This window comes from Calliopsis andreniformis, chromosome 6, assembly GCF_051401765.1.
Source record: "Calliopsis andreniformis isolate RMS-2024a chromosome 6, iyCalAndr_principal, whole genome shotgun sequence".
In the NCBI taxonomy this organism is placed as follows: Eukaryota; Metazoa; Arthropoda; class Insecta; order Hymenoptera; family Andrenidae; genus Calliopsis; species Calliopsis andreniformis.
The window spans coordinates 16115161-16140687 of record NC_135067.1 but is presented as its reverse complement, the minus strand read 5'-3'; the positions used below and the strand labels follow the sequence as shown (position 1 = coordinate 16140687).

The 25527-nt window shown below is 48.4% G+C and overlaps 1 protein-coding gene across 1 annotated transcript in view; it reads left to right on the top strand.

Annotated features, from left to right (window-relative positions):
* Positions 1–25527, top strand: part of LOC143180343 (protein Fe65 homolog) — a 125876-nt gene that overhangs the window by 20971 nt on the left and 79378 nt on the right. The window contains exon 3 of the mRNA XM_076380002.1: positions 7176–7528. Coding sequence (XP_076236117.1) covers positions 7237–7528 — 292 coding nt within the window. The 5' untranslated portion in view covers positions 7176–7236. The remainder of the gene's footprint in view (positions 1–7175; positions 7529–25527) is intronic.

The window sequence follows — 25527 nt, the reverse complement described above, 5'->3', positions numbered from 1 at the left end:
GATACTAGGTTTTCAAGCGGAAACGGCGATCATTGGGCCGAAACGAGTGGAACAATTTTGGGAAGGCAGCTCTGTGGAAGCGGAAGTTAACCTGAGGAATATTAACGGTGGCAGGGCGACGGTTATATCGCGCACAAAAGAGTGCCACTAGAGGGGTAGGAGGGATGGCTGGTGCATTTTATCGGGCGCATTTTCACGGAGCGGCAACACGAGCTCCAGGCCGACAGCATGAATGTTTGATGGAGCGAGCCAGATCGCTCGAAAGTGGTAGAGTCGCCTCTCTCTCCAATATTACCCGCGATAACGTCAGTCGTCGATCAAGTAAAAGGTCCGTCGACGAAGAGGGGAGATCAGAGGTGAATGAATAAGTGGCTGACAGCGGCGTAGATGGAGATGGCAACCAGAGCTGTGATTTGTACTTTACCGCCTTTTTACGTGTCGAAAACACGCGGTTTTCTTATCGCGCTGTTCCTCTGTTTCTCGTGTCGCCAACTGAAAGCGACAAAGAATGTGCTGCCTCCTACAGACGACTCATTTCATTTCGCCCACGCGACTACAAGTGTTAGTACGTACTTTTCCGCATGACTGTACAATGTAGCAACGTAGCCGAATGAGTAGACTGTATTGTATTGTCGAGCCAAGAGACGGAATTATATTTATCTGTATTTTTATGGATCATTTGAGGAAAGCATGAGTCAGGAAATTTATGCCAGAATGTCGTGCAGATAAGAGGCCGAGGACAGATTGTACCGAGGCGAGTAGGGCTCGAAAGTACCTGCGTGGCGCCTGGTTGAGAGACTCTGGTGCTGGCGCCAGGTTGGCTGGAACCTGACACGCGATCAATCAACCCTCTGCCCTGTCCACCGAGCCGGGCTTACCTGCTGGTTTACCTCATCGCTCCACTCTGAATTCTCGCTCTAAATGCGCTGCATAATTTCTGTCTGCAGAACGGAGCCAAACAGAAACTTTTAATTAACATAGCGAACAGTTTGCTCCGTACAGAAGGCACTGGGAATATAACGAATGTAATTATGCATCTATAACACGTGCAACCTGTACCAAGAAACAGTCGGATCGACTAAGAAGATAGAATGCCTGCGAGAATGAAGCACATCTCGCGAGAAAGATGCTCGTAGAGCGTCACAGTGCAGTACAGGATTGCCCAATGATGCGTCAAATATATCTGAATTTACATCGGGGACCTGCTTCCTCCTCTCCCCCTTTCTATTCACCCGCCTCTAGCAAACTGTGTAAATCCTCATGTAAATTCTCCTTTCGAAGGGATAACCTCGACTCACTCGCAAATCCTATTGCCGAGCTATCGCGGTATCGAGACCCATTTCCATGTAATCTGCTGTTGTTAGTCGCCGATCGAAACGTGATACCCTCTGTGTGCGTTCGCGTTCACGTTATTGTTTATATTAATTTCGCATCAATCTCGGTTATTGTTTTCGAGTTGGCCTACGGGAAATGGGAGTGTCACGTGAGATTCGAGTATTCCATTAAATTAGTATTATAAATGGGGAACATTTTTATTCGAGTAATGAAGTATTTGAATGCAAATTATGTACTAGGTGGTTTAGAATTAGTGGTTCATCGAGCAGAGAAGTGTAAGCAAATTTTAAAACTTTGCATAAAACCTGTGTGTTTTTTTCGAAATTTCATTAGTAAAATACAAAACAGGGTTTATTAAAATTCTACTCATCACCTCCCACTGCCTTCGGAATTGATCTACAATTTTGAATTACCCTGTACCAAACACCGGAAGAATCAAAAGACTCAGCGTACAAAATCACTTAAATATCACAAATGTATCACGCTTTAGAAGCTAAAAGAGACTCGCGATTCTGAATTATCTCTACCATACTTCTCTCTTAAACTCGTCCAATCATGGTTCTCTCGGACGCGCTGTCGTCTTCGCTCTCGCCAGCAAAAATTTCGCCTAGAGTGGATGTAACGTTAGATCACGGAAAAGGCGTTCGGTTGTAACGAGAGACGACAGAGGCGCGAGCCAGAACGGGAGGAAAAGCTTGGCGGAGATCGCGTTAGGTCACATAAACCGTTTCATTTTCGTTTCGTGTCGTTAAGCGCGTGTCGCGTGGAACTCGCACACATACCTGGCTCGCGAAGTAAAATCTCATTTGACCGAAGGACGAAGACGGCGTCGTCGCACGTGTGTATATAGGCGCACCTAGACGGGATAAAATTACGTCGAGTTTGTCGTCTTTACGAGCCACAGCACGGCGACAGGGCGTCGTGTGGTCTGTGTAACAAGCAGAAACCAGTAAATTATGTCTTGCCTTACCTGGCCGTGGCGCCGCGCGGCGAAATCCCTTTCTACTTAGGCGAGCGTGTCTTGACCCGAGGGCTGTTCGAACCTGCGAGATTCCAAATCACCCGAAAAACCGTGGAGATCCCACTCGGACAAGAAGAATCCTCGACCAAGCCTCCCGCGTGAAGCTGATTACGCAAGTTCGACGAGGAGCGAAGTGTCGTCGAAAGCGCCTCGTCTCGCTTCAGAAAATAAAGTCTATTTCCATTTACGGCGCGAAGTATCCCGAAAGGCGAAGGGGACTCAGATACGGCGAACTAGCAGCCTATTTGCATTCAAATCAAAAATCTTAATGACAAGATCCTTGTCGGGGAGCCTGTGTTCGATTTAGAAGATTTCGTTCCTTCGTCGGAGTTAGGGGGAGCAAATGACGCTCGCCTCTTATCGAGTCGACTAGCTGCTGTTAGACGCGAGACGAGTGCAGATAAAAAAATTCGTTCAACTTTCTCATCAGCGGCGACTACCATCGCCTCTTCTCTCTTCCAGACCGCCCCCTTCAAACGCGATATTACGCGTAATTCGAATCGACGCGTTCGAAGAAGGAAGCCTGTCTCTCGGGACCGTTAACTGTGCAAATATTTTATCTATGCATCTATGATGTCTCCAATTCCGCGTTGATTGATATTTCCTCGTCGGCTTGTGCGATCTTCGAGGGCTGTGCCTGGCTGTGCCTCGAAGCGGGTCATCAAACGGTGGAATAGACTCTGACTGCTGGCGGGGTTGCAGGGGGCCATCGACGTCGCGATATCGAGCCTGAAGGTTCGCCTCGTATATAGGTGCTCGCTCCGTGGTTCGACGACGTCACGATTTTCCGGCAGGTGATATCGAGTCCCGTCGGATTTTCGCGGGCACAACCGAGATTGGAGCCGGTAACGACGCGTCGACGATGTTTACCCAGACACGGGGGGTGGTGGAAACGATCCTGGCTGGATCCGTGTGTACGTGCACGCGAGAGCGCTCACGGAGTCCTGCATCGGGAAACTTACAACTCGTTTATATATCTATCGACCTGCGCGAGCTTCAGCTACTTTGTGAATGCAGCAAGAGTTCAACGGCCCTCGGGAATCGAACCGGCTGGATAAGAGGGCGGGGGAATAGGTAGGAATTCTTGGCTGCAAACAAGCGAGACGGGGCTCTCAGAAATTTGTAATCCGAGGCGCGAAATCCGCTAGCTTTGTCCCGGTGATTCATCGCGTCCCACCGCGCGAATAATAATTAGAATTTACTAGGGGTAGGAGAGGCGAGCGATAATTAAGAAACAACCGAGATAAGGAGGGCAAGGCTCGTCGAGCTAATTCCGCCGACACCATCGCTCCTTTTTACCGTGGGGCAAACGAACCGTGAAATCTTCGACGGAGCTCTGTGATACCGTTATAAATCAACCCGTATTTAGCGGTTAAAAGCGGCGTTTAAGTTTGCTTTATGAATGACCACGAAGGTGGAACGAGCATCTCGTGCAGGTCTCTCATACGTTTCGTGCTCTCGGCCCCACGCTGGAGGGGCTGTTCCAGTTTTGGATAAGCCGTTGAATAAAAGGAGCGTGGGGGTAGGGGCTGGTCACGGCGCCCGTTCGTCTGCCGCTCCTGGTCGATGGCTTCCTTCAACCCCCGCCTGTTCCCCCGCGTTATCTGCAAACTTCGCCAGTACCGGTATCGCGGTATTCCTAGCCGGTCATGACTCATTCGTACCGGCGAAACGGTGTAATTCGACGATCATGAACGCTGCCTGAATCGCGTGCAATCAGGCCTGTAAAAAGTAGTTAGAGGAGAGTTGAGCACCGCAATTTCGGCTGCGTAAGTTTTAACCCTGTTATCGATTCGGCTCGAACTTGCTCCGGCCCGTTTATCAATTTTGCACGGCTCGATCACGCGCCACGATTGTTTCGTCGGCGAACCTCTGCCGCTCATTCACCGCAAAAGTTTCGTGAAAAGTTAACTTTCGTTACGACCCTGCACGATATCGTTATTCTCCGTCGAAGGGCAATATAAAAGCGTTTGTTGTCGCCTGTAGGCGTCGCGCTATTGTGACGTTTTCGGTGGTCGGAGGGCGACGTGCGCAAATATTCCGCTATGCTGACTGGGGGTGAATATATTGTTCATATTTGCGTCCGCACGTTGTCTCTGATCGCTTTAAAACCTGCCACCGAACACGGGATCGGGATGGTATTTAATATGGGTGAACGAAGATTATGGCTTTTATGAGCGAAATGGAGTGGAACCTTTATTCCGCGAATATTTACCGTGCCGATATTTTTGTCAAACTGAATATTGGTAAATATCGATACGAGCAAATGAATATAAACGTGACGTTGTTGTAGGAGATATATTTTTATGGAATTCACGTTGGAATTTATATTGGACGAGTATAGCAAATAAGAACATCAAACGTTTAACGTTAAATAGGGGGTGTGCCCTTAATGGTACATTAACCTTCAATAACGATATCATTAACTAAATTTATAGCGTAGAATGTGTTATTCCGTGTAATATACGAGCTGGGCCGACATTGGTTACATTCGAGAGCGATTTTCCGAATGAATTCGTGGACCCGGTCACGTCAGTGTCCCAGAGATTTCGCAACGCCGTCCTGCTGGAATATTCAGTTCACGTGTATTCTATGCACAGTGTACTTTTTTCCGCGGAAATGGTATACAATAAAACGTCGTCCCTCCAGCTGGATCTCGGCGTCTTACAGTGGCGTAGCCGCGCACGTGTTCGAAAATTAAATCGCTTTATTAATATACTCTGTCTCACCACTTCCTGACCTCGAATACGATGAACGCTCCACCTCTCGGTTTTCGAACTGAATAATCATCTCATGTTTAACATTAACGAAATACGACCAAGAAATTACCCTTGTATATCACCGCTGTAATATCGACTGTGTATTCCATTCGTGTACCGCGCAAATTGCGTTACATGTCTACCTCAACCCCTGTAATATTCAGAGCAACATCGTTGCAGCTGGAATCTTCGGGCTTTCGTGAGCCATTAAAAAGTAATGAACGTTTTTGACGAAAAAGAAAGTCGAGCTTTATGAGATCGTTGCTATGGTGAAAATTTGATGATGCTATTATGATCGTATATTGTTGCCTGAAGTCTAAAGCCGCTTGCTAATTTTCACGATTATTTCGTTTCGATCATAGCTAGTACTATCGATAACGAGTGGAAATTTCTTTATCTCATAAACTTGTTAATTTAAAAAGAAAAAGAGTTTCTCTGTAATTCTACTATGGAGAATTAAAATCAATTCTACGAGAATTAGTTTGAAGATTTGAATCAGAGCGGCAGTTTATTGGTAACTAATACATTTAAGATAGATACAGAGAAAGTTATAATCGATGTCAGAACGTCTCTACGACGTTACGCCAATGCAAGCAGCACACGCTCGAAATTCCGATCAGGAATTTCTGGAACTCGAGCTCTACAGCGATTTCTCGTGGTGTAATCCGAATGCCCATGAAATATGTATGTCGCAGATAGTCCGTGCATCGGCGATCGAATTAACGAGAGATCATTTCCCTAGGTATTTCTCGCCTCCGATCTACGACGGTTCCCTTCGCTGATCTGGAGAAGAAATGCGTGCCTGCTGGCAGGGCCGTAACAATCTCGTATAATCTATGTACATTTCGCGACTCCGATACTTTCGTTTGCGAATTTATTTGCCGTATCAAACAATTGTCAACCATATTTCTTATCCTTCCTCTTCTTATCTTTTATACTTTTCTACGATCCAATTTCAACGAACGCACCCACGTTTAAATGTAGATAGTCGTTTTTCCACTTCATAGAGGAACGTACGTATCCTCGACACAATCGTATCCGCAATAAATATTCAGATCAACGATAGGAGCGCTTGAAGTAGGTTGGATCGAATTCTTGGTGCAACTCGACGAACGTGAGATCATCCAGCGTATCCACACCCACGCGAATCACCAGTGACGTCACTCGAGCATCACGGCGACGAGTGGTCGGCTCCAGAGGAATGTCCCTCCTCCCATTGGATCGCTTCTGGTTTTCTCCTCGTCACACTCCATTTACGCCGGTACACTGCCGCATTACCGGCTCTCTCGATCGAGTATCTCGACTCGTTCTCGCGGAAATATCCGTAAATTTCCTGCGAAAGTGATTCTCTCGCGGAACTTTCTTCCCATGGGATCGAACTAGGCCGGTGAACACGGAAAGATGACGGGTGGGTAGACGATCTCGACGTGCTCCTCGTGTCCCCGTGTCGCGAAGTGTGGAATTGGTGCCCTAGAACCAGAGCTTTCCAAGGAGATCGAGAGCAAGAATTTTCTGTGCACCGCGTAGATCGATATTTCAGGAACAAGTTTCACCAGTGAATCGACTGTTTTCGTATCACCAGCGAGCTCCGCCTCCCAAATACCCCGCTTGTAGACCGGTTCATATTTCATCGGGCCAGTGTACGTGTGCGCGTGTGTGCGGCATTAATTCGCGCCCAGCTCGCGATAATTGCGCAGAAACGTGTGAGCCGAGGACCGTATTGTTCCGGCCTCTCCGTTGTCCAGCTCCGTTATGCCAACTCTTTTGTTATGCAGATGGTCTCGAAGTTTCGCCCTCAACAGCGCGTAGCGCCTTTCGTTGCGGCCTATTATTCGGTTTCGCGGTTGGATTCCGAAAGAATAACGACTCGGCGCGCCGCAGGAGGGCAATTTCACGCCGCGCACGTTTCGAGCGTCTTTCTTCCTGCATCGTCCCATCCCGATCCTCGAAGATGTCTAAAGTAGCGGTCCTGTTCAGCTGCTCCCAATTCCATCGCGCTGATGTGACTCCGCAGAGACAGCTTCGATTAATCCCTACTCTCTTGGCTCTGTTTGTCACAGGTAGTCGAGATCGAGGCGTTGCCAAGGTCACGAGGGAGGAGCTGAGGTCATCGCTGTACCTATGTTGTGCGGCGAACTCCTGAACGGTGGCTTCGTCAGTACCGGAGCGGTACCGGTGGTTCCCTACGGTCTCTTACGATTCTGGCTGCCCGGCTGTCTACGCGCTACCAGCCCCACATCTCTCAACTCGTCCTACCTGACCCTGTTGGCCGAATTTCTGGCCACGGGCCACCCGGCGTTTCAAAGCGAGCTGATGGACCTCGCGAAGAGGAGCCATCAGGCTCCCACGAACGGCGCGGCCGACCTTGACCTCGACCTGCACGCCGACGACATCGACGAGAGCGTCTTTCTCGGTGAGTACTGCTTCCCCTTTTGTTCCTGCGACGCGTCACCGAACGCACTTGCCCCCATCAAACGCGAAAACGCGATGCTTACTTCATTACCCTCGTTGCTTTTTCGAGGACTACCAATGAACGCTGGCAAACCTTTCCCCGGGTAATCGACGCTTTTGGGTCAAGGAGAATCTTTTCCATTACCGTCGAGTTCTACGTTTGCTCTCGGTAAATGCTGGTATTCTAATAACGCAGGTTAAATATCGAGATTCGGATAGTCTGTGCTTGTTAAAGTGAATCGAGTTTAAACAGAGCGGTCATTCTCTTTGTGGTAGTTTTAACGAGCTTGATGTGCCTTGCTACGAGCTGAAGTAGATTAGTGACGGTTTTAGTCAGACACGACAAAAAAAGTAAACGTTTCGTGTGCTTTTGTGGAAAGAAATGTGAAGCTAAACCTGTTAAAATCTCGTGTGGAATTTATAAAAGTACTCTAACAAGCTTGAGTTTAGTAGAATAAGTAAGAATTGACTTTGTAGATTTAACAATGCTTTTACTGTAGTCGAGCTACCTTTATCAATTCTACACAGGTCTATAACAGATTCTACAAAAAGCTACTCTGTTTAAGTCTACTTAAGAGATTTTTCCAAGATCTGCATAATTATTTCTTTCCATGGTCAGTCAAAAGGTTGGAAGCATTTACATACTAAATTCTATTAAAATAATAAAAAAAAAGCTTCTCCTGATACGAGATTAATACCTCTAAAACTGGTTTCAATCATCGCTAATCATAGCTCACTTTCACTCGAATTCATTCCATAGCAAAGTCTATGCTTTAGTATACTTATACATAATGATTCCAAACTTTTGACATAGAGTACACTGTAATGGATAATGGTCCAGATATCTTCTTAATACACTCTCCACTTGCCATCGAACTGTCCCTATCTATACTGCGAACTCTATAGGAATATCTAATACACCGTTATCGCAGAACCGTCACAGTGTATTGAATCTGTTCAGCCGCCCCGCTCTAGATACAACGCACCAAACGACCCATCGCGTGGGCGTATTGTTGTCTAATGGCTTGATTTCGAAACTGAACGTTACGACGCGACGTAACTAAGGTGCCGTATATCGCGTTAATGGGCAATACAGTGTCGTGACGACATCGCGAAAGTAGTCAGCCGCGCGTTGGCAGGAGTGAGTGGCGCAGGGATCGCGATTACGTCTACTGGCAAATATGTCCTCCGTCAGAAAGCTTGTAATATCTCTCCTTTCTCGTGTCTCCTCTTGGCACGGCCCGCAGACGAATCTAGAAAGACTTTCTACTCGACGAGTTCCTCCTGCGTTCTCGCATATTAACCTTCGCCAAGAGAAAAGCCATTTGTCACGAAATATGGACCGAAATGTACACTACTCGATGTCCATTCGAGCTAATAAACCAAGTGAGATGCTTTAGGGTCTGTTTTAGCAGAAAATCCGAGGGACATTCGTTCCCATCTTCCTCGCGACGCACTCACAAAGCTCTAAACGATCCACCCTTTCGCCGATCGACTATTCAACCCCCCAACTGTTGTCTGGCTGGCATCCAAACTCTTTCTTCCTTTCGGCATCTACCCTCTAATTCTTTCCTTTCCTCTGGTCTTCCGGAGCCGCGAGAACTCGGCCTCTCCACTAAATAATGGGCGAACGTTAACAATCTTCGCAGCTGTTTATCAAGATTTAGACCCCAACCGGTCGTTACGCGAACGTGCCGCGCCACCTTCTCCTTCCGTCTAACGGCTGAGAATTTAAGGGTGTCCTATATTAACAGGAAGCTTTCTTCTCCGAGCCAGACAGACCGTGATTCTTGCCGGGGTTTCCGCTTCATTACGCCCGTCGTCGCCTGCGTGACTTTTAATTCCGTCGATTCGTCCTCGACGCCCTATCGAGTCCCCCCTCGGCGTCTCTTCGTTGAAGTTTCTTCGACGCGGAACAAGGCGAGTATAAATCAGACATTTCTCGCCAAAGCAACAAGTTCAGCTGCAAACAAAATTTTTTCGATGCTTGGCGTCTCGAGATTTATGGATCCTGGACGCAGTGCTTCGAGCTGATACCGCCCTGGCTGGACTTTAGCTGGGAGCATTAAGCTTTTCCCAAGACAAGTCGTCCTCTTCCTGTTATCCTTCTTACCACTACCACCTAGCCTCCAGTTATTCTTTCGCATTTCGGTTTTCCGTCCTCTTCGAACTTCCCTGGGATCTTAATAAATCGTTTCGTGGACTCTATCCTATTTCGGTGACGGGCACCGAGAAAAATGGAGTATCGCCGTGGATCCTTCGGGATCCCCTAGAAATTGTCGGACACCGGTCTCCAGCGCGGGACACTTTTAATCCGAGGATAATTTACCCTTATCGTCGCGCCATCGGTGTAATGGTCGGCGATTACGGCAATTTTTCCACAGATGGGGAAGGACGACTTTCTGGGGGAGACAATTTTATCGTGCGACATGAATCGACACGGGTCGTTTCTCGCGAGGCTTCCGCCCAGAAGATTTTCTTTCAGCGAAATGAAAATAGGTTTTCTTCGGTAGTTAGTTAGTTAGTTGTCGCGTGTCAGATCAGTTGTCGATTTTCCTTTGATTTAATCGTTATATAAGAAATGTTATTTGCTTTTCCTACTTCTATTCAAGAGGTAGAGAAGTCCCAAGTGACAAGACTTTAAGATTATTTGACCTGTTCGTAGTAAATAATATAATAGTGCAACAATAGAAAGATCAGACTCTAGAAACCTATTTCAAAGTTTCCTAAATATATTCACCCCCATCCTACTTAAATACTTTTTAAAACTGAACGTTTTAAACCTACGTTCATCACTGATCGGAAGTGTCTCCCCATTTTTCTTCCACTATTTCAACAAACGTAGATACTCAGTCCACGCTAACTCGTTTCAACGAATATAATTATATTCCAGCTCGTTTCTTTTGAACTCTTTAATCACAGCTGTTATCGAAAAATTCTCACTCCCAGGTCCTCTCTTGGTACACGAGGACACGACGTCGCATAATTTACAGGCACGGATATCGTGGACCATTATCGCGAACGATCGAAGCGCTCTGCGTCGGACGGCTCTAATTGGAATATTATTCCCATCCGTCTTATTCGACGGGAATAACGCATCGCTCGATGTCGGGGCTCGGAGCTGGAAAGTGGATTTTCGCGGGCGGTTGAGTTACAGAGCCACTTGTCCCTTCTCTCTCTCTCTCTCTCTCGTTCTTGAGCGCTGCAAAGTGGATGCGAGTTTGATGACAGCACTTGGCGCGCCGCTGCCACACGGCGACTGAAAGTTGGCGAAATTGAATCGAACTTGGGCCGCTCGCGAGAGCTACTTTTATCGGTCATTGCTTGGCCTCCCCTTAAGCTTGCCCCCAGTACAAAGGAGCAAGAAACCCGTGGCGATGCCTGGCTAAAAATAATTCCCATTCGAAGTCTTCTCGGCGATATTACGTTTGCTGGCGCGAAATTGGCCAATAGGAGGAAGGGAGAACACAGAAGGGAAATGGTCCTCCCCGCCGAGCTGCCCCCTTCGACTCAGGGAGCGAACAGAAATTGGAACAAGTCGACTTCCGCTAACGAGCCCAAAAAATTGGAGGGAACGCGGTTTATTACGCTCCCGTATTCCCAATGCTGTTCAGCGTCAGTCATGAACGGCTGATAACGTCGGCGATAATCTACGTTAACGAAAATCTCATTAAGAGGAAATTGGATACATCGAATTTTTCAATTAACCAATCCGATCCGCGATTCTAGACCAGACAGGGCGAGGGGATTGAATCGAAGTTGCGGGTATGTAACTCTTATCGGACATTGCTTCGAGTCCGCCAACCGAGCGTAGTTCTTCCGGCGCAAGGGACCATAACAATTCGCTGATAAAAGTACTCGACTCATACGACGTGAACATATTTCTCGATTATCTCGGAGCGAAATGGTAAACACGACGGGAACTCGAAGAGGCGCAAAGAGAAAAACAAGAGAGAACTGTTATTTTCGGTACATATTGAAAATCACTCGGTAAATTAATTCGTTTGACAGTGGGGAGAGGTGTTGGAACAACGAATCGTTTTCCCTCTATCAATCGAACGAACATTTCAATCTATCGACTCCCTCTGTTCTGTACCCCTCGTCTTGCCTCGGAGGCAAACAGCCGAGCACACCAGCAAAGCTTCGTGGAAGAATAAAGAGGGTGAAGTGTAAAGGGCCCAACCGTGGTCGATTTATAAACATATCCCTTGCCGAGTTAAACAATTGCGCGAAATTGGAATTGGAAAAGCACTCTGAATCGCTGCCTCTTTGATGGGGACCGAAAACGAGCCATAAATGGGGTTACGCAATTTCACTACAGAAGACCGATCAAAGCGAGAACGAGACGCTCGTGCTGATGCTGCAGAAAAATGGAGGGCGCGACATCTCCCGCGACGAGAGTTAATAAAACTGATTTGCCGCACGTAGCGCCGTTCGCGAGAAGATGAAAGCCAAACTAAACGCGTTAGGCAGGACTAATTCTCGTCCCGCGTCACGCGTTACACGTGGAAATTTCATTGGGGCTGTGGGCCGAGTGGCGAATGCCTGGTCGCCGATAGAAAAACGCGTTAGCCGCGGCGAGGGTGGGCGAAAAAAATTGATTTATTTGGCGCGAGAATATCGCGAGACACAAGGGTGCATTATTCGTCCTTTCCCGAGTCGAATGAGCGTTTCAACCTGTCGCAGATCCCGCTCCTCCTCTCTCGGCTCCTCTTCAGAGCCGACTAAAATATGGGGATACGTGTGCCATTCGACGGAGTGGAAAAGGATGACAGAGGGACGCGGAACGCGAGACAGATGGTAGAATGCAGGAGAAAGGAAGAAAGGTGGAGGGGAATGATGAGAGAGGCAAAGGGACCTAGCGAAACTCGACAATGGAGGAGGGTTCCTAGGAGAGAGGGTTGATGTTAGTCGGGAGTGGATGAAGCGAGAGAGAAAAGCGAAACGGGAACAATGGCCGCGGTATTATTTTCTGTTTGCTGCGTCAGACCAACCACCCCCGGCCCCTCTAGTCAGTCGGTGCTCGTCCACCCTCGCCTTTGTCTCTCTTTCTCACTCCCTCAGCCTCGGCACCCTTTCTCCTCGTCCACCTTGCCCCCTAGCTCTCGCTTCTTCCCCTGCAACGGCACACTATTCCGGACCAGGATCCAAGATTACGGGCTCGATATTTGCCAAATAAATGAACAAGCTCCTCCCGTCGACGCTGTTTCATTCGACCGACCGAATAAATCATCCGCTGCTTAATTTCCTCGCCAGGGCAAGAAGAGCGTCCTTCGTTATCGAATTTCCTCGATCGTCGCGCGAGCGTGTTCGCTTAATTAAAGGAAATATTTGTCCTGTTCACTGTTCGGAATTTTTAAGTTCTATTTCTCTTGACAGCAGCGAGCGTTCGAGCGAGAAGGACTAGTCACACCTTAGGATAAAAACTGTTTTTGAGACTCTTTGATGAAGAACTTCTCGGATATTTTCACCTTCAGTCGAATTTCAATCTATCAACAGCTTCAGGAGTCTGGAGAGGGTTTTCCTATCGGCTCCGCTGATATCACTCCGTCTCGATTTCGATAACGTACGCACATCGCTTGATTAAACTTGGTAAACGTTATCTATAGGTATTCCTGGGTACGTAGACGTCGTATAAACATCGGCTTTCCAGTCAGGCGCTCGCAGTTCGTCTCGTTTCGCGGCTCACACGGCTACTTATGGACCCGGCTACCGTCTGGGCGTCATATTTCTGTAAGGTCCATCGATCCGACTGAGATCGTAGATAACGAGCACGATGTTTGCCAAATAAACGAACGACAAATCCCCTCGTTCCCCGGACGTTCAATCTACTGGAACGAGATGACTCATAAACCACTCAATTTAGTTGGCAAAGTTTGTCAAAGCTTGTGTGCTTTGAAATTAGACCCACCCTATACATCTACCTTAATCTTTTTCACGTGTCCTAATCGCGAGAATATAGTCAGCTTTCTTGTCGCGTGTTTTATCTAGATCGGAGCATAAAATGAATTAAGGGTATATTTTATCGCTTTATATGAAGTCGATACAAGAGAATTTTCACATCAGAGGTTAACTCGCGGTTTCTGGATAACAGGGTTAAAACCAGAATGATCGGGATTTGAAGCAATGGCCGACCAATAATTAAAATGTTTCTCTTTCATCCTGGATCAGGTCCACCGATAGTTTCGAAGCCGCAGAGTAATTGCGCGGCCCCGATCGTTTTGTTCACGTTCGAGATTTATTTCTTCTCTCGGCCCGTTCTGCTCGCGGAGATCCGAGCGGAGACGCCTTTTGTCGTTAATCATTTCCGTGCTCCTCGTCAGACCGTCTGGTCCCTCCTGGAAACGAAACTGTTCTCGCAATTAAGCGCATTCAAAGGAAAGACCCCGCTTCCTGCCGGAGGTCTCCGCTACACGTGCTTCCGGCGTTGCTCGTTTCGCGGCTAATTCTTGCTCTTTTCCTTCTCCTCCCGCCAATGACTCCAAGTGGGGCCAGACATCTTCCCCGATTTATGCTTCGTCATAAATAACACGCAGTTTGCCTCTGGTATAATCTTATCGATGAAAATGTGAAGTGTGATTGCTTCTTTCTACTGGAAGTCACTTATGTACGTATCTTTTTAAACGAAGACATTTAATCTAAGAACCTATAAATGATATCGATCTAGCGCAATACTTATAATTCCACTTGATTCTTGCGCAATTGGTAAGGCAATTACAAGACGATTTAATTCATTTTCACCAGTCGCAGTATTTCTATGTACATACTATGACACGTAAGTAAGTACTTAGCATTATTAATCGAAACTGGAAATCGTTCGAAATTTAATAGCAAATAGAGCCACGTTCATAATCATTACGTCCATAATTTCAACTAGTGGACGTAAAGTACACTACCCAAAGTTATGCCAGTGAACAACCTATTAGTGTGACGAAAATGATCATCGATGAAACGGTGGGTTAGGATGGTTAGGACGGGGCGGATTCGGGTCGAGTTTTCATAGGTATAGAAACTATGACGCCGGAAATCACCGGTAGGCTTTAAAACGAGGACGAGCATGCAAATTGCGCCTGGTGGATGGGTATGTACCGCATATATAGGCGTATGTACACAGTGAAGAGACTCGTTCCGTGCCAGTTTCGCCGCGGGGCTTTGGAAACGCGGCGCAAAAGTCCTGTCGAGAGGGATCGAAGTGGCGTATAAGGTTTCCCTCAAAACTCACGGGCACGTGAATATCAAACGACCCTGACGAGAGATCCGGAAAGAGGCAAGCTGCAGTCCCTCGAAGCCAGATTTTCAAAGTGCGAAGAGAGATGCAGCGGGTGGCATTCACCAGCTCGTCCGTTTCTCTTCACCGTGCGCCGCGCTCCATCCTGCCTGTCGTTCTAATTCCATTTCGGTATCGGTCGTTTTTTCCTCGATAAAGCGCCTTAATTAACGCTTCTCCCCCGTAGACGCGGTCCCTGCAGGTTCGTTAGGAGCGAGGCGACGATGGCATTAACCCCTGCGCGCGCTTATACATATTTGCCATCGTCGGCGGGGACATTCGCCCGCGGTGCTTTAACCCCGCGCCTTTTAGTTTCTCCAAAAATGTCTCTGTTACTCTATCTTTAAATTTGCTCGGTTATCGATCGAATACAGAAAGCGCAGGTAGCTCGGCGAGCCACAGCTCACACGGGGAACTTGAATTGCGGCGCGAGTCGCAAATTGATGGCTCTGGAAAACAGAAGCTAATTAATGCCCCCGAAAGAAATTACCCCGAGTGTAATTCGGCTGGTGTACTAACTGTTAGCCACGCGGAGCCGGAGAAACCTCGAAGAATCGAAATGGCCGCGCGGATAATGGAGAGGAATGGGAGATTGAAAGCCTCCATTTCCCTTTATCCTTTTTTCATCCACCCCTCCCTTCGGACTCTTCCACTGGCTCCCGTCATTTGCGCTGGTAGCTGACTATCCTTCTCCGTAATTAAATATTTGTCGTTCACGGAAACGATAGGTATTTGCGTTCCCTGGCTGCGGGATAGTTTTATGCGGTAATTCCTCGAATTTACTCTCTCCATCCCTGGGGCGGGAGCTGTTGATCACTGGAGGGCTGCTGGATATTTCTTCGATAAAAACTGCCTCGTATCCGCGTTCCTCGAGTTCTCGCGAGCGATGGTACAGAGATCACGTACGTTAGTTAAGACTTCGACAGGTTGTCGGATCTCGAGGGGATGCTGCCGGTTAAGAAGCAATTCCCTTTGGATGAATTTATAGGTGCTCGGGATTAACACGGCTGGCTGTAATAAAAGACACGAGCCCCGCTCAGAGGTGCCTCTTTTTTTCTCCCTGTTTTGTCTCTCCTCGAAATCCTTCCCTTTGCTTTCGTCTCCGCAAGGCAGACGCTGCCTTCTTTATCTCTTTTCCTACTTCACAGAAGTTTCGGTGTCCAAAATGCTTCTCTCCTTTAATTCTCGGTTTCTTTGTCCTCCCTTAATCCCCTCGATCTCGAGGAGGGCAAATGGAGAAAGAAAGGAACAAGAGTGAGAAATACTACCCCATCCTGCTGGTGGTACTCCCACCCTTCATCCGCGGGGATAGACGACGGTACCATTCGCATTGAACCACCGGAATGTTCCTGTTTTCGAGACACTCTGCCTCCGCTCAGCGAATCGCTTTCTTACTCCCTCCTCGACCACCCCTCTTCAGCACTCTCTTCTTAACGCATCATGTAAAAAGCCCCGACGGACCGTCACAATGCGTCCTTGTATGCAGATTGGTTTCGTGCAGCTGCGAACAGGAGCATTTACCGCGACAAAAGGCAGAGAATGAGACAAGAGGGGATGATTAACGAAACGCGGGAGGGTGTAACGAGTGCATCACAATTTACAATCGCGGCGCTCGTAAACAAGGACTCCTTGACTGCTAGATCTATCTCTGAAAGACCGAACGTATCACGATGGTAACTCTGTGGTTATGGTGATATTTTTGAGAAATTAACATTTGCAGTTTTGCCTACTTTGTCAATTTTTATATCCTTCTGGTAATCACAGAAGCCGGAGGTAAAATCCAGCACTGTTCAAACAGCGCTCAATCCCTCAAATGCCTTAAAACGTACGCAAATTCTCCCGTGCTCTGACCAACCCGATCAATCGCGCTCAGCGTGAACCTCCAGCAGCGATGAATTAACCGCGAACGTATTTGCCGCACGATTCCTCGGCGCGTTCGCCCGCGGGCTCGGACCTCGATAACGTCGACGCTAGACGAATGCTTCGGTCTGGCCATTGTACCTCTCGCTCCACTTTCTCGTACGTCTTCGCTGGGCGTTCCCTGAGCTTCAGCATCGCATCGGCGCGCCGTTAAAGCCGTTCTCGTAGCGGGCGCTTACACGCCGAAGACATTCGAATCAGCGATTTCCAGGCAGCGAGGTTGCACTCTCGTTACCTCGTTCCCCGCCCGCACAAATCTGTCGGCCGTGACGTTTTATCGGGCGTTTTCAAAGGCCGGAAATACCGACGCTCGGCGGAATAACCAGGTCGCATTCCTCCGTATCGGACCTCGAGTTTCCTGCACACGAAATGGAGTCCCGTCGAGCTCTTTTAGCCGCTCGCGCGCGCACACGGACGAACGAAGATGAAGAGACAGGGCAGCGGAGAGTGTAACGGATTTAATTCGATTTTAGAAAAGCGCCGTGCACGACGACGAACCGAGGCAGAGATAAAAGGAGCCTCGACACGGCCACACGACAGGATTAGCGATTCGACGTCAGGTTCGTCTTCTGTCTCTGTCCCTCCCAGGGGGGTGAATTGGTGCCAAAGGGAAAACCCTGGCGCTCTTCCTCCCTTGATTTCGCCGGGGCGTCCCTTCTTTCGTCCATTTCGTTGAGCACTCGCTTCAAATCGCATTTGCGAAGGACAACAGGAAGCGAGAAATAAAAGAGGGAACGAGAGGTACAGATAGAAAGAAGGGAAGACAGAAGGAGGGGCGGACCGGGGGTAACCGGAACGTGTCGCTAACGTAATAACATTTCAATTCGAGGACGGAAATTGCCAGAGGGCACGGCGGCGCGTCCCTCGCAGTTCCGGGGACGACTAACCCCCTCGCGTTCTTCGCCTCCTCGCGTCCAGCCTCGGTCTTTTTCGTTTCGACGGAGCCCTGTTCACGGTCGCGCGGATCGGCCCGCGATCGCTCCTGGAGCTCCAGCACCATGGCGACGACAGGATGGTCGATTGACCGGGTTAAAACCGAATAAAAATACGACGGGGTCGACCTTCCCCTGTTCTTGGAATCAAGAATCTCGGGGGTTCGTTTCGTTCCGTTAGACCGCGGATCGATGATTCGCCGCCGGGGTTGCGCCACTTTTCGCCTTATTTCGAAAGAATTTTACGACCCGTTAAGTCCCGCGCATTAATTACGGTCCACCCCAACCGGCGAAATAATTTCCAAAGAACCGTGTCACGATCCCCGAAGTCGCGCCACGACGCACGCGGAGGGCCGAGGAGGGGTCCGCGACGGGGGCAAGGAAACGGCGAAAAAGGGAACAAAAATAAGCGAAAAACAGGTTGCTCAGTGAAAACGCGAGGCCCCGAATGAACCCGGAGCGTCGCGCAGCCCCGTAATTGCGTTCACCGTCGGCGTCGCTTTTAATTAATGCGACATACTTTTTTTCATCGCTAAAAAGTGCCACATCCTCGTAATCCACACTCTGCCCTCGCCCCGCGTCCGCCTGGTGCTCACTGCCTGCAGGGAGCACGACCGGTGGGTGATCGTTAAATGGATGAAAAAAAATATGCAAACCCTCGAGGCACCCTTCTTTTTTCCAACCCCCCTCCCACGCTCTTCTTCCTTTTCCTCTTTCTCGCTTTCTCTCTTCCCTGACTCTTTTCTCTTTTGTCGCTCGCGATTTCCCTGTACCACCGTTCCTCGGAGTCCTTGCGGCGGGAATAAATCCAATCGAATCGACTTCGTCCCTTTTTTTCTCTCGCTCCCACCCCCTGAATTCCCGTCCCTATGTTTTTTCTCCCGCTCCGTCGCTCTCTCGTCGCTTCACTTCTGTTCCCCTTTTTTCGTCTTTTCCTCGCCATCCACGCCAGCCACGACCCCGTCGCTGTTGCTGCACTTCCTCTCGAGAGTATTAATCCGCGTAACCTACATGCGACACGGGGGCTCGCGCGAGCGATGAAAAGGACGACGATAAAATCCAGCGTGTAGGTGTATGCAAGCCTCGGCGTCGTCGACGACGTGCCGCGCGTGTCGTAAAAATATGATGGCCGCCTCGTGATTTCTCTATTCTTCCTGGCTGGAGGAAAATCGGAGATCTTGTCACGCCGCTTCTCCTGCGACCGTTTAATTCTGCCGAATGGTCTTCCGGGAACAATTCGTTCTGAGAGTCGAAGACAGTGTTGCTCCTGCCTCGAACAAATTGATGCTCCTCTAACTGAATTGTTTTCGTTCTTTACTTTCACTCAGAACGCCCGCCCCTCATCCCCTTTTAATGGTTAATTAATCCTCGGACGCGTCCAAGCTTGTCTACCAGCGCGCACGTTTCGTTCCTTAATTGCCTCACGAACGGCGTTCTCGGTTATTATTGCAGTGACAGGTGCGCGAGCCAAGTTTTTCGTGATCCTGTCACCTGCAGACAGGCGTACATTCGACGGTTACACGAGTAGCGCTCCCGGGGTGATTTGTGTAGCCCATCGGGGCAGCTGTTTTGGTTGTTACGGGACAAACAACGCAGTGAACGGAGCGAGCCGCGCTGCGTCCAGGAACAAACTCTGATTTACTCGCAATTACGTCGATCGCTTCGACCCTCAGTCGACGCACTGAAATAGTTGTTACATAAGCGGCAGGCTGGGCCAATCTGGGTTGGTAGAAAAAGGACGTGTCACTTGCCAGTAGATAGTGAGTCGATTCATTGTTTTTGACAATTCCATTTTGTGTCTGCTTTTAGTTGGACAAGGATAGTATAGAAGTAGAATGTTCCAGATGATAGACAGACTAGAATTGAGAGGAAATTCATATATAGATTTTATTGAAGTACCCTCGATTGAACGTAGAACCGCTGATAAATTAAAGCCATTGATTGTAGAATTAGTAATAATGAACGTACATGTCCATATCTATTGAAGCACGTATACTGATTTTATAACTAATGATTAAAGTTATTAAAGAATTAAAGTAATGTAATAATTAAAGTGGACACTTATTCCTCTCCAAGCGGTCAAAATAATGAATTAACGCTAGTTTAAAATAAACATGACATACTCCGAAAATAATTTACTTTGACAGCTAGAACTGTAGACTGGAATTAAATTTCGAGCTGATATAAAGGAAACAAGGACTTCCTGTTGAAGACACAAATTTAACCAACTGCTAGCTAGTGCATCTTTCAGGCATATTGCAATAAAGAGTATTGCAGTTACCACTGAAAGTCCCCACATTTGAATAAAGAGGAGCTTCGCCAGATAGCATCGTTTTCATAAAAAGTAGCAAGTTATTAAAAATTTTAAGGGAACGTCTGCTTTGGCCGATCAGAAATGAAGCTTTGAAAGAACACCGTGCCTCGCAACCCCATTCGACAAATTGAGGGTTAACTACCTGGCGGAAAGTATGACGTATCGTCATGCATAACGAGGAGCTGCGTACCCGCTGCCATTAAAACCGTTTTCCTTCGTTTTAACGAACTCTCATAACTTCATATTTCTCTCTTTCTAAACTGTTCAAAGGGGGAAAGTTTCGGTGAGCGCGTTATGACTCACTCTTGTTACCAAATACCAGCTTTATTACCGATGGAAGCGCAATTACGTTTCATGTTTTTATCGTGCCGCCACTCCGCGGCGATCGTAAATTTATAACTGGTCCCTGCCGACCGTGCCCATCCCATAGAAAATCGCAAACGTTCGCGGGATCCAAGTATCGCGTGTCAGTAGCGACACTGACACCGAGTGGAATAAAAAAAAAAAAAAGGAGCAACAGGGTGTGGAAATTCGAGCGCGCATTCCATGTCGCCGATACTGGGAAAACGGAAGTTACCGCACGCCGAGGGTCGCTTATCAAATCGGTTCTAAAAAAAAAAATCATTCGCAGTCCCATTGGTTGAGGGGGACTGGAAATTAAGCTGCCTTTTCAAACGGAAAATTAATATCCCAACTTGCTCCCTTCTATCCCTTCCTCCAGCGAATATTACGAACCGTAGAGTCGACTGAACGGTCGAAAAACCGATACGTTTTCCATCGTTGGAGCGTGTACGCTGAAAGCCTGGCGCGAATAGCCGCGGTAAAATGGATTTGAAATTAAATTGCGGCGCACGATTATTAAGTGCCGCAACGCGCCTTTAATTACGCGTCTTTCCTGCTCGTTGCTCGCTTCCGCCTTATTCAGGGAATCAAAGGAGTCGTAGCCGCTACGCTATTGCCCTCGTTCTTCGCGGAAAAAGAGCCCGCTACCCACTGACCGAGCTACGATCGCAAATTAAATCTTAAAACGTAGCCAGGCGTATCGTTGGCGCGAGAACAGTCGTACGATCGCTAGGCGACGTTCCACGAAACCGTGCTCGCCAATTCCGCAAACGTTGATTACACCGCTGGTGAAATTTAATTCCGCTTATGGATTCGATGAATCAATTCCATTAATGCGAAAATTACGAGGTAGGCAGCGGTCACATCGCTCTTGGTTAATAACCAATAATTACGTTCTGCTTATAAATGTCAAGGTAGCCGCGATTATTCGACCACCGTGGATCTGGATACTTGCAGTTCGTTGCAAACTGTAACATTTGAATTTTCCATCGTGCTCGCGTATTTTTCAGGATCCCAAAGATCCTAGGACTTCGCTGACTGTTCCTGAAAAGTGTGACTATCAGCATCGATAAATCGAAGGTAGTATCCATTGGACGTCAATATATTGTCAGATTATACAGTTTTTCCGATGGCATCGCGTCCAACGTCCTTGAAATAATCCCGATGATCTCTATTCACGCGAGATCCCCTGTTAATAGAGTCATCGATCGTTGGATGACACTTCGGAGGGGCAAACCGGATAACCGATTGCCTCGTTTCTTTTTTCCACGCCGCCGCGACGCTTCACGAACGGATTACCCGTTTCAAAATCGAGCGACGCTCCTCCGAATTTCATCGACCCGCAGTTTCCATCGCGATTCTCCGCGGAAACGAGCACTCTGCCGGTTCGTTCACGCGGTCCGCGTGGCTCGTTTATTCATGAACTGTTTACTGCACGGATTAACCCGTATTATTTCGCGCGCGGCGGAGAATGAGTTACGGGCGTGTTCCACGGGGGCAAATCGCGGGCGAGAATGCAAATAAAAAGGAGGAGAATGGAAAATCTTTACGGGCGCGCAAGATTTACGGGGAACTTTTTGGGACGCGTAAAAGTTCGCCAGTAAATCCACATCTGGCAGCGGTGCCGATCGCAGTGACGGCTGAATCGCGGGCGGCCCTGCAGTTAAGGCGATTTTCCGTGGAAATTTTTCGGAAGAAAACACCTACAGCGTTGATTTACCACCGGCTTCCGCGCCCAGCCACCCACTCCCGGGGCAGAGCCGAGACCGCGCACCGTGGAATTTCATTTCGACGGCGACGACCTCGTAACGCGACGCTGGAAAAACCTTACTCGAGTGTGGAATACAAACAAGAAAGTTTTCGACACTAACCCATTTTCCAGGTCCCCGAAAAATGGAGCTCGGCATGCATTGCATCGCGTCGCAATTTATAGCGGTGACGCCGCTGTGCCCCGTCCTATGATCTCTCCTAAAGGTTCTTAAAAGGTCTTGAGAACCAGACCTGGATTAACAAGGGGATTATAGTCTCGGGCCATGTTCTCTAAAGGGTCTTGTTCTTTCATATACTTACCAAAATAAAGTTCTACAAATAGATAACTAAGAAAGACAACTCTTTCTCATTTATTAATGGCGTTCTTCAAAGGAAGAACTCCCTACTGTGGAGTTCTGGCGTTCACTTGGCCCGAGGATTAGTACGTAATTGGTTAAATCTCGTCTGACCAACACCGGAACATTTATGACCTCGTGTACGCAGTTTCAAACAGTCAGTTTTACGAGGTTTGAACTTTAAAAATCCAATGAGAAAGTAGAGAACGTTTCGGGACAATCCCAGTTCCCTTGCCGAACCCTAGCTCTCGCAGCCTTAATTCATACCCGTCGAAGATCCGATTGTGAACAGCATGAATGTTTTCGGAATGAGTTCTCATGCGGTATAAATTTCAGCCTGTTTTTACTGCGTTTCGACGTTCGAATATTTCACGCTACGGTGGTTCTTAAGTATTCCAATAACGAGGGGCTGCGAGGGAAGGAAGACCGCGGAACGTGAAAGCGCGAGAGGGTCTTTTGTTCGCCGGCAACGAACGCCGATGCTTAAATCCTTCCCCGAGGATCCCGAGGATCGACAGAGTCCTGCCGTTGCGTCACACGTCGTACCGTGATCGAACCGACCGCATGACCGTCCGTCCCTCCCACGAACGTCCCCTGAACGTCCGCAAATGCACCCTTACGCCTGCTCTTCCTTCCCAAACTATGAGAACCCCTGTGGGTGACGTCACCCGGCGCATGATTGGCCGAGCTAACGGTCACGTGACCACTCACTTGGCCAGTGTCTGGGGGGTTGTAGAGTGACTAAGGGAGAGGGTGGAAGCGCGTGAGCGAAATCGAGGGAGGAAGTGAGGCGAGGGGGAGAGGAGGGAGCCGAGTCAGGTGGAAAAAAAAGAAGGGGGATGGTTCTCGCGTGCGAGGGACGAGGAGGGAAGCCCTGAATCGGCGAAGGAAAGAAGGGTGCGCGAAGAGGAGGAAGAAAGGCGAACGAAGTTGGAAAGAAAGAGAGGGGGATGAAAGAGACGCGAGAGGGACGACGCTCCGCGCGTGAAAAAGAGCGAGAAGGGAATACAGATGTATAGATAGGGGTTGGAGGTTCGCGGTGGGGGATACGTAGGGATGCAAGAGGGTGAAAGAGAATTGTTGGAAGGGGTTGGAGCTGGAGGGGGTAGCCGCGAGTCTCGCCAGTCACTGCGACGACCGCGACGCCCCAACGTCTCGGGGTGCCATTTGTCCGTAACTGACCTTAAAAATCGTCGTAATTTCCGTCGACATCTACGACGTTGACTAGCCTCGCGTCGATAGAGGGATAAATTCACGTGCTCGGGGAATCTTCCATGACGCGTGGATGGAATGAGTTGAACGGGAGCGAAATAGGCGCGAATTAACAGTGTCGAGAAAAGACTGGATGATCGGTTGTTTTTCCCTCGCCGGGTTGTTGCCTCTTCGTCGGTCCACGATAGACGCGGAGATGTGTTAGAAAACTTGCCTTGCCTCCGCGTTCTTTTTTTTTATCACGCCCCGACGAGTCGAGTCGAGGAATCCGGCACCGTCTTTATCTTCTCGCGGAGAGCCTGTTACCCCGCGAGAAAAATGAGCTAACCTCGTGAGAGGGTGGAAAGCACCGAATTCTTCGCGCACGAGTCTCGCTTCGGGAACCAGTGCAGCTATCAAGGACATTTTTATAGTTGTGTGAAACGACCACGATGGTCCTCCACGGAGTGAATCGTAAGTTCTGTGTCCCCAAATCGTCCTCTTCGCAAGCATATTCTGTGACACATTTTCCACCTATTAAATTATCAAATGTAGACGTTGAATACAGATAAAAGCACATGACATGACATTTTTGTAGCACGAGTGTGATCCAACAGTCACCGAATATGCTTCTTGTTCCTTCCTTCCGTGTTGATGTGCTCAAAGCAGACCCCCTTAAAAAGTAGCCAAAGCTCATTAGAAAAACGTCCCTCGACTTGCATCATGCGAATGCGTTCAAAGCCTAGCCATACTGACTCCATTCATTACCAAGCTAGCCTCTGCATTTGCCAACGAACTGCCTCCCAATGATTCTCTTTTTTTTACGCACCAACTCTGACGACTGTTAGCGATTCCAATAATTGTGCTCGAGCGTTAATAGGTTTCGTTTGTGCACGCACTCGTAGCGTCGTTGAAGAGCTTTTTCGAGCGTGACCGCGCCGCGAGGTCTTTGGCACGTATTTCTGCATGTGTGTCGACCCTGACCAGACGCACATACGGACGAGCCTACACGAAAAACGGACGCGTATCGTCGCGTGACCGCGGAAGGGGCCAGGGCACGCCTCATTACTCATTGCACGCGTTCGATCACGCGAGATTGGAACGACGGGACAGGACCGTCGGCCAGATACGCTTGACGAATGAGGAAACCGGTGATACCAGCGAAATCGCGAGGTTCTCCATTAAAAATGCATAGCTAGGATGACCCGCGATCGTTGATGCAGCTGTCTCCTCTCTTGCCAGAGATACAGGATAGTTTGACATGCAGTGGTACAGCTAGCTCATTTCAAATACAAATGCATCAGCAAGCTAACCATGTGTGTAGTGAGAATTCTAGATGTTTTTAGATAGCGTGGGCTTACAATTGCTTGGTCAGAATTAAACAGGTAGACTGTATACAGTCTGGGTGTTGAAGTCTCAAGGATAAACTTGAAAATTCTTTAAATATTCATACCCTGGACTATACGTGCTTAGACTATCAAGATTTCTCAGCAAGTGAAGTTTTCTTGGTCCAACCAGATAAAGAGAAGTTCAACCTTCACAGAGCCTGCAGATTTCTATTATCACAATTAAATAACTGTTTTCATAAAATTATATTCTTCAATTACCGAACGCCCTGTATACTTTACGAGCTAGCGGAAATTCCTCTTCTCACTCGCTAGGGTTCGCTAGATCGCAACGACAACCATTGTTAAAAATAGTCGACAGGCTTCCCCTGGCTCTCCTCGATCGATTAACGACTAACTTTTACTAAGAATTTACGAGCCGCCGTTGAACCTGTCCAACACGCGATCCCACGGCCGTCCGTTCCTTTTTCATGACTATCGATCTCGTATCGAGGCGTGCGACGTGTAGGCGGTTGAACGCGTGGAAAGACAGCGGCGAAAGATG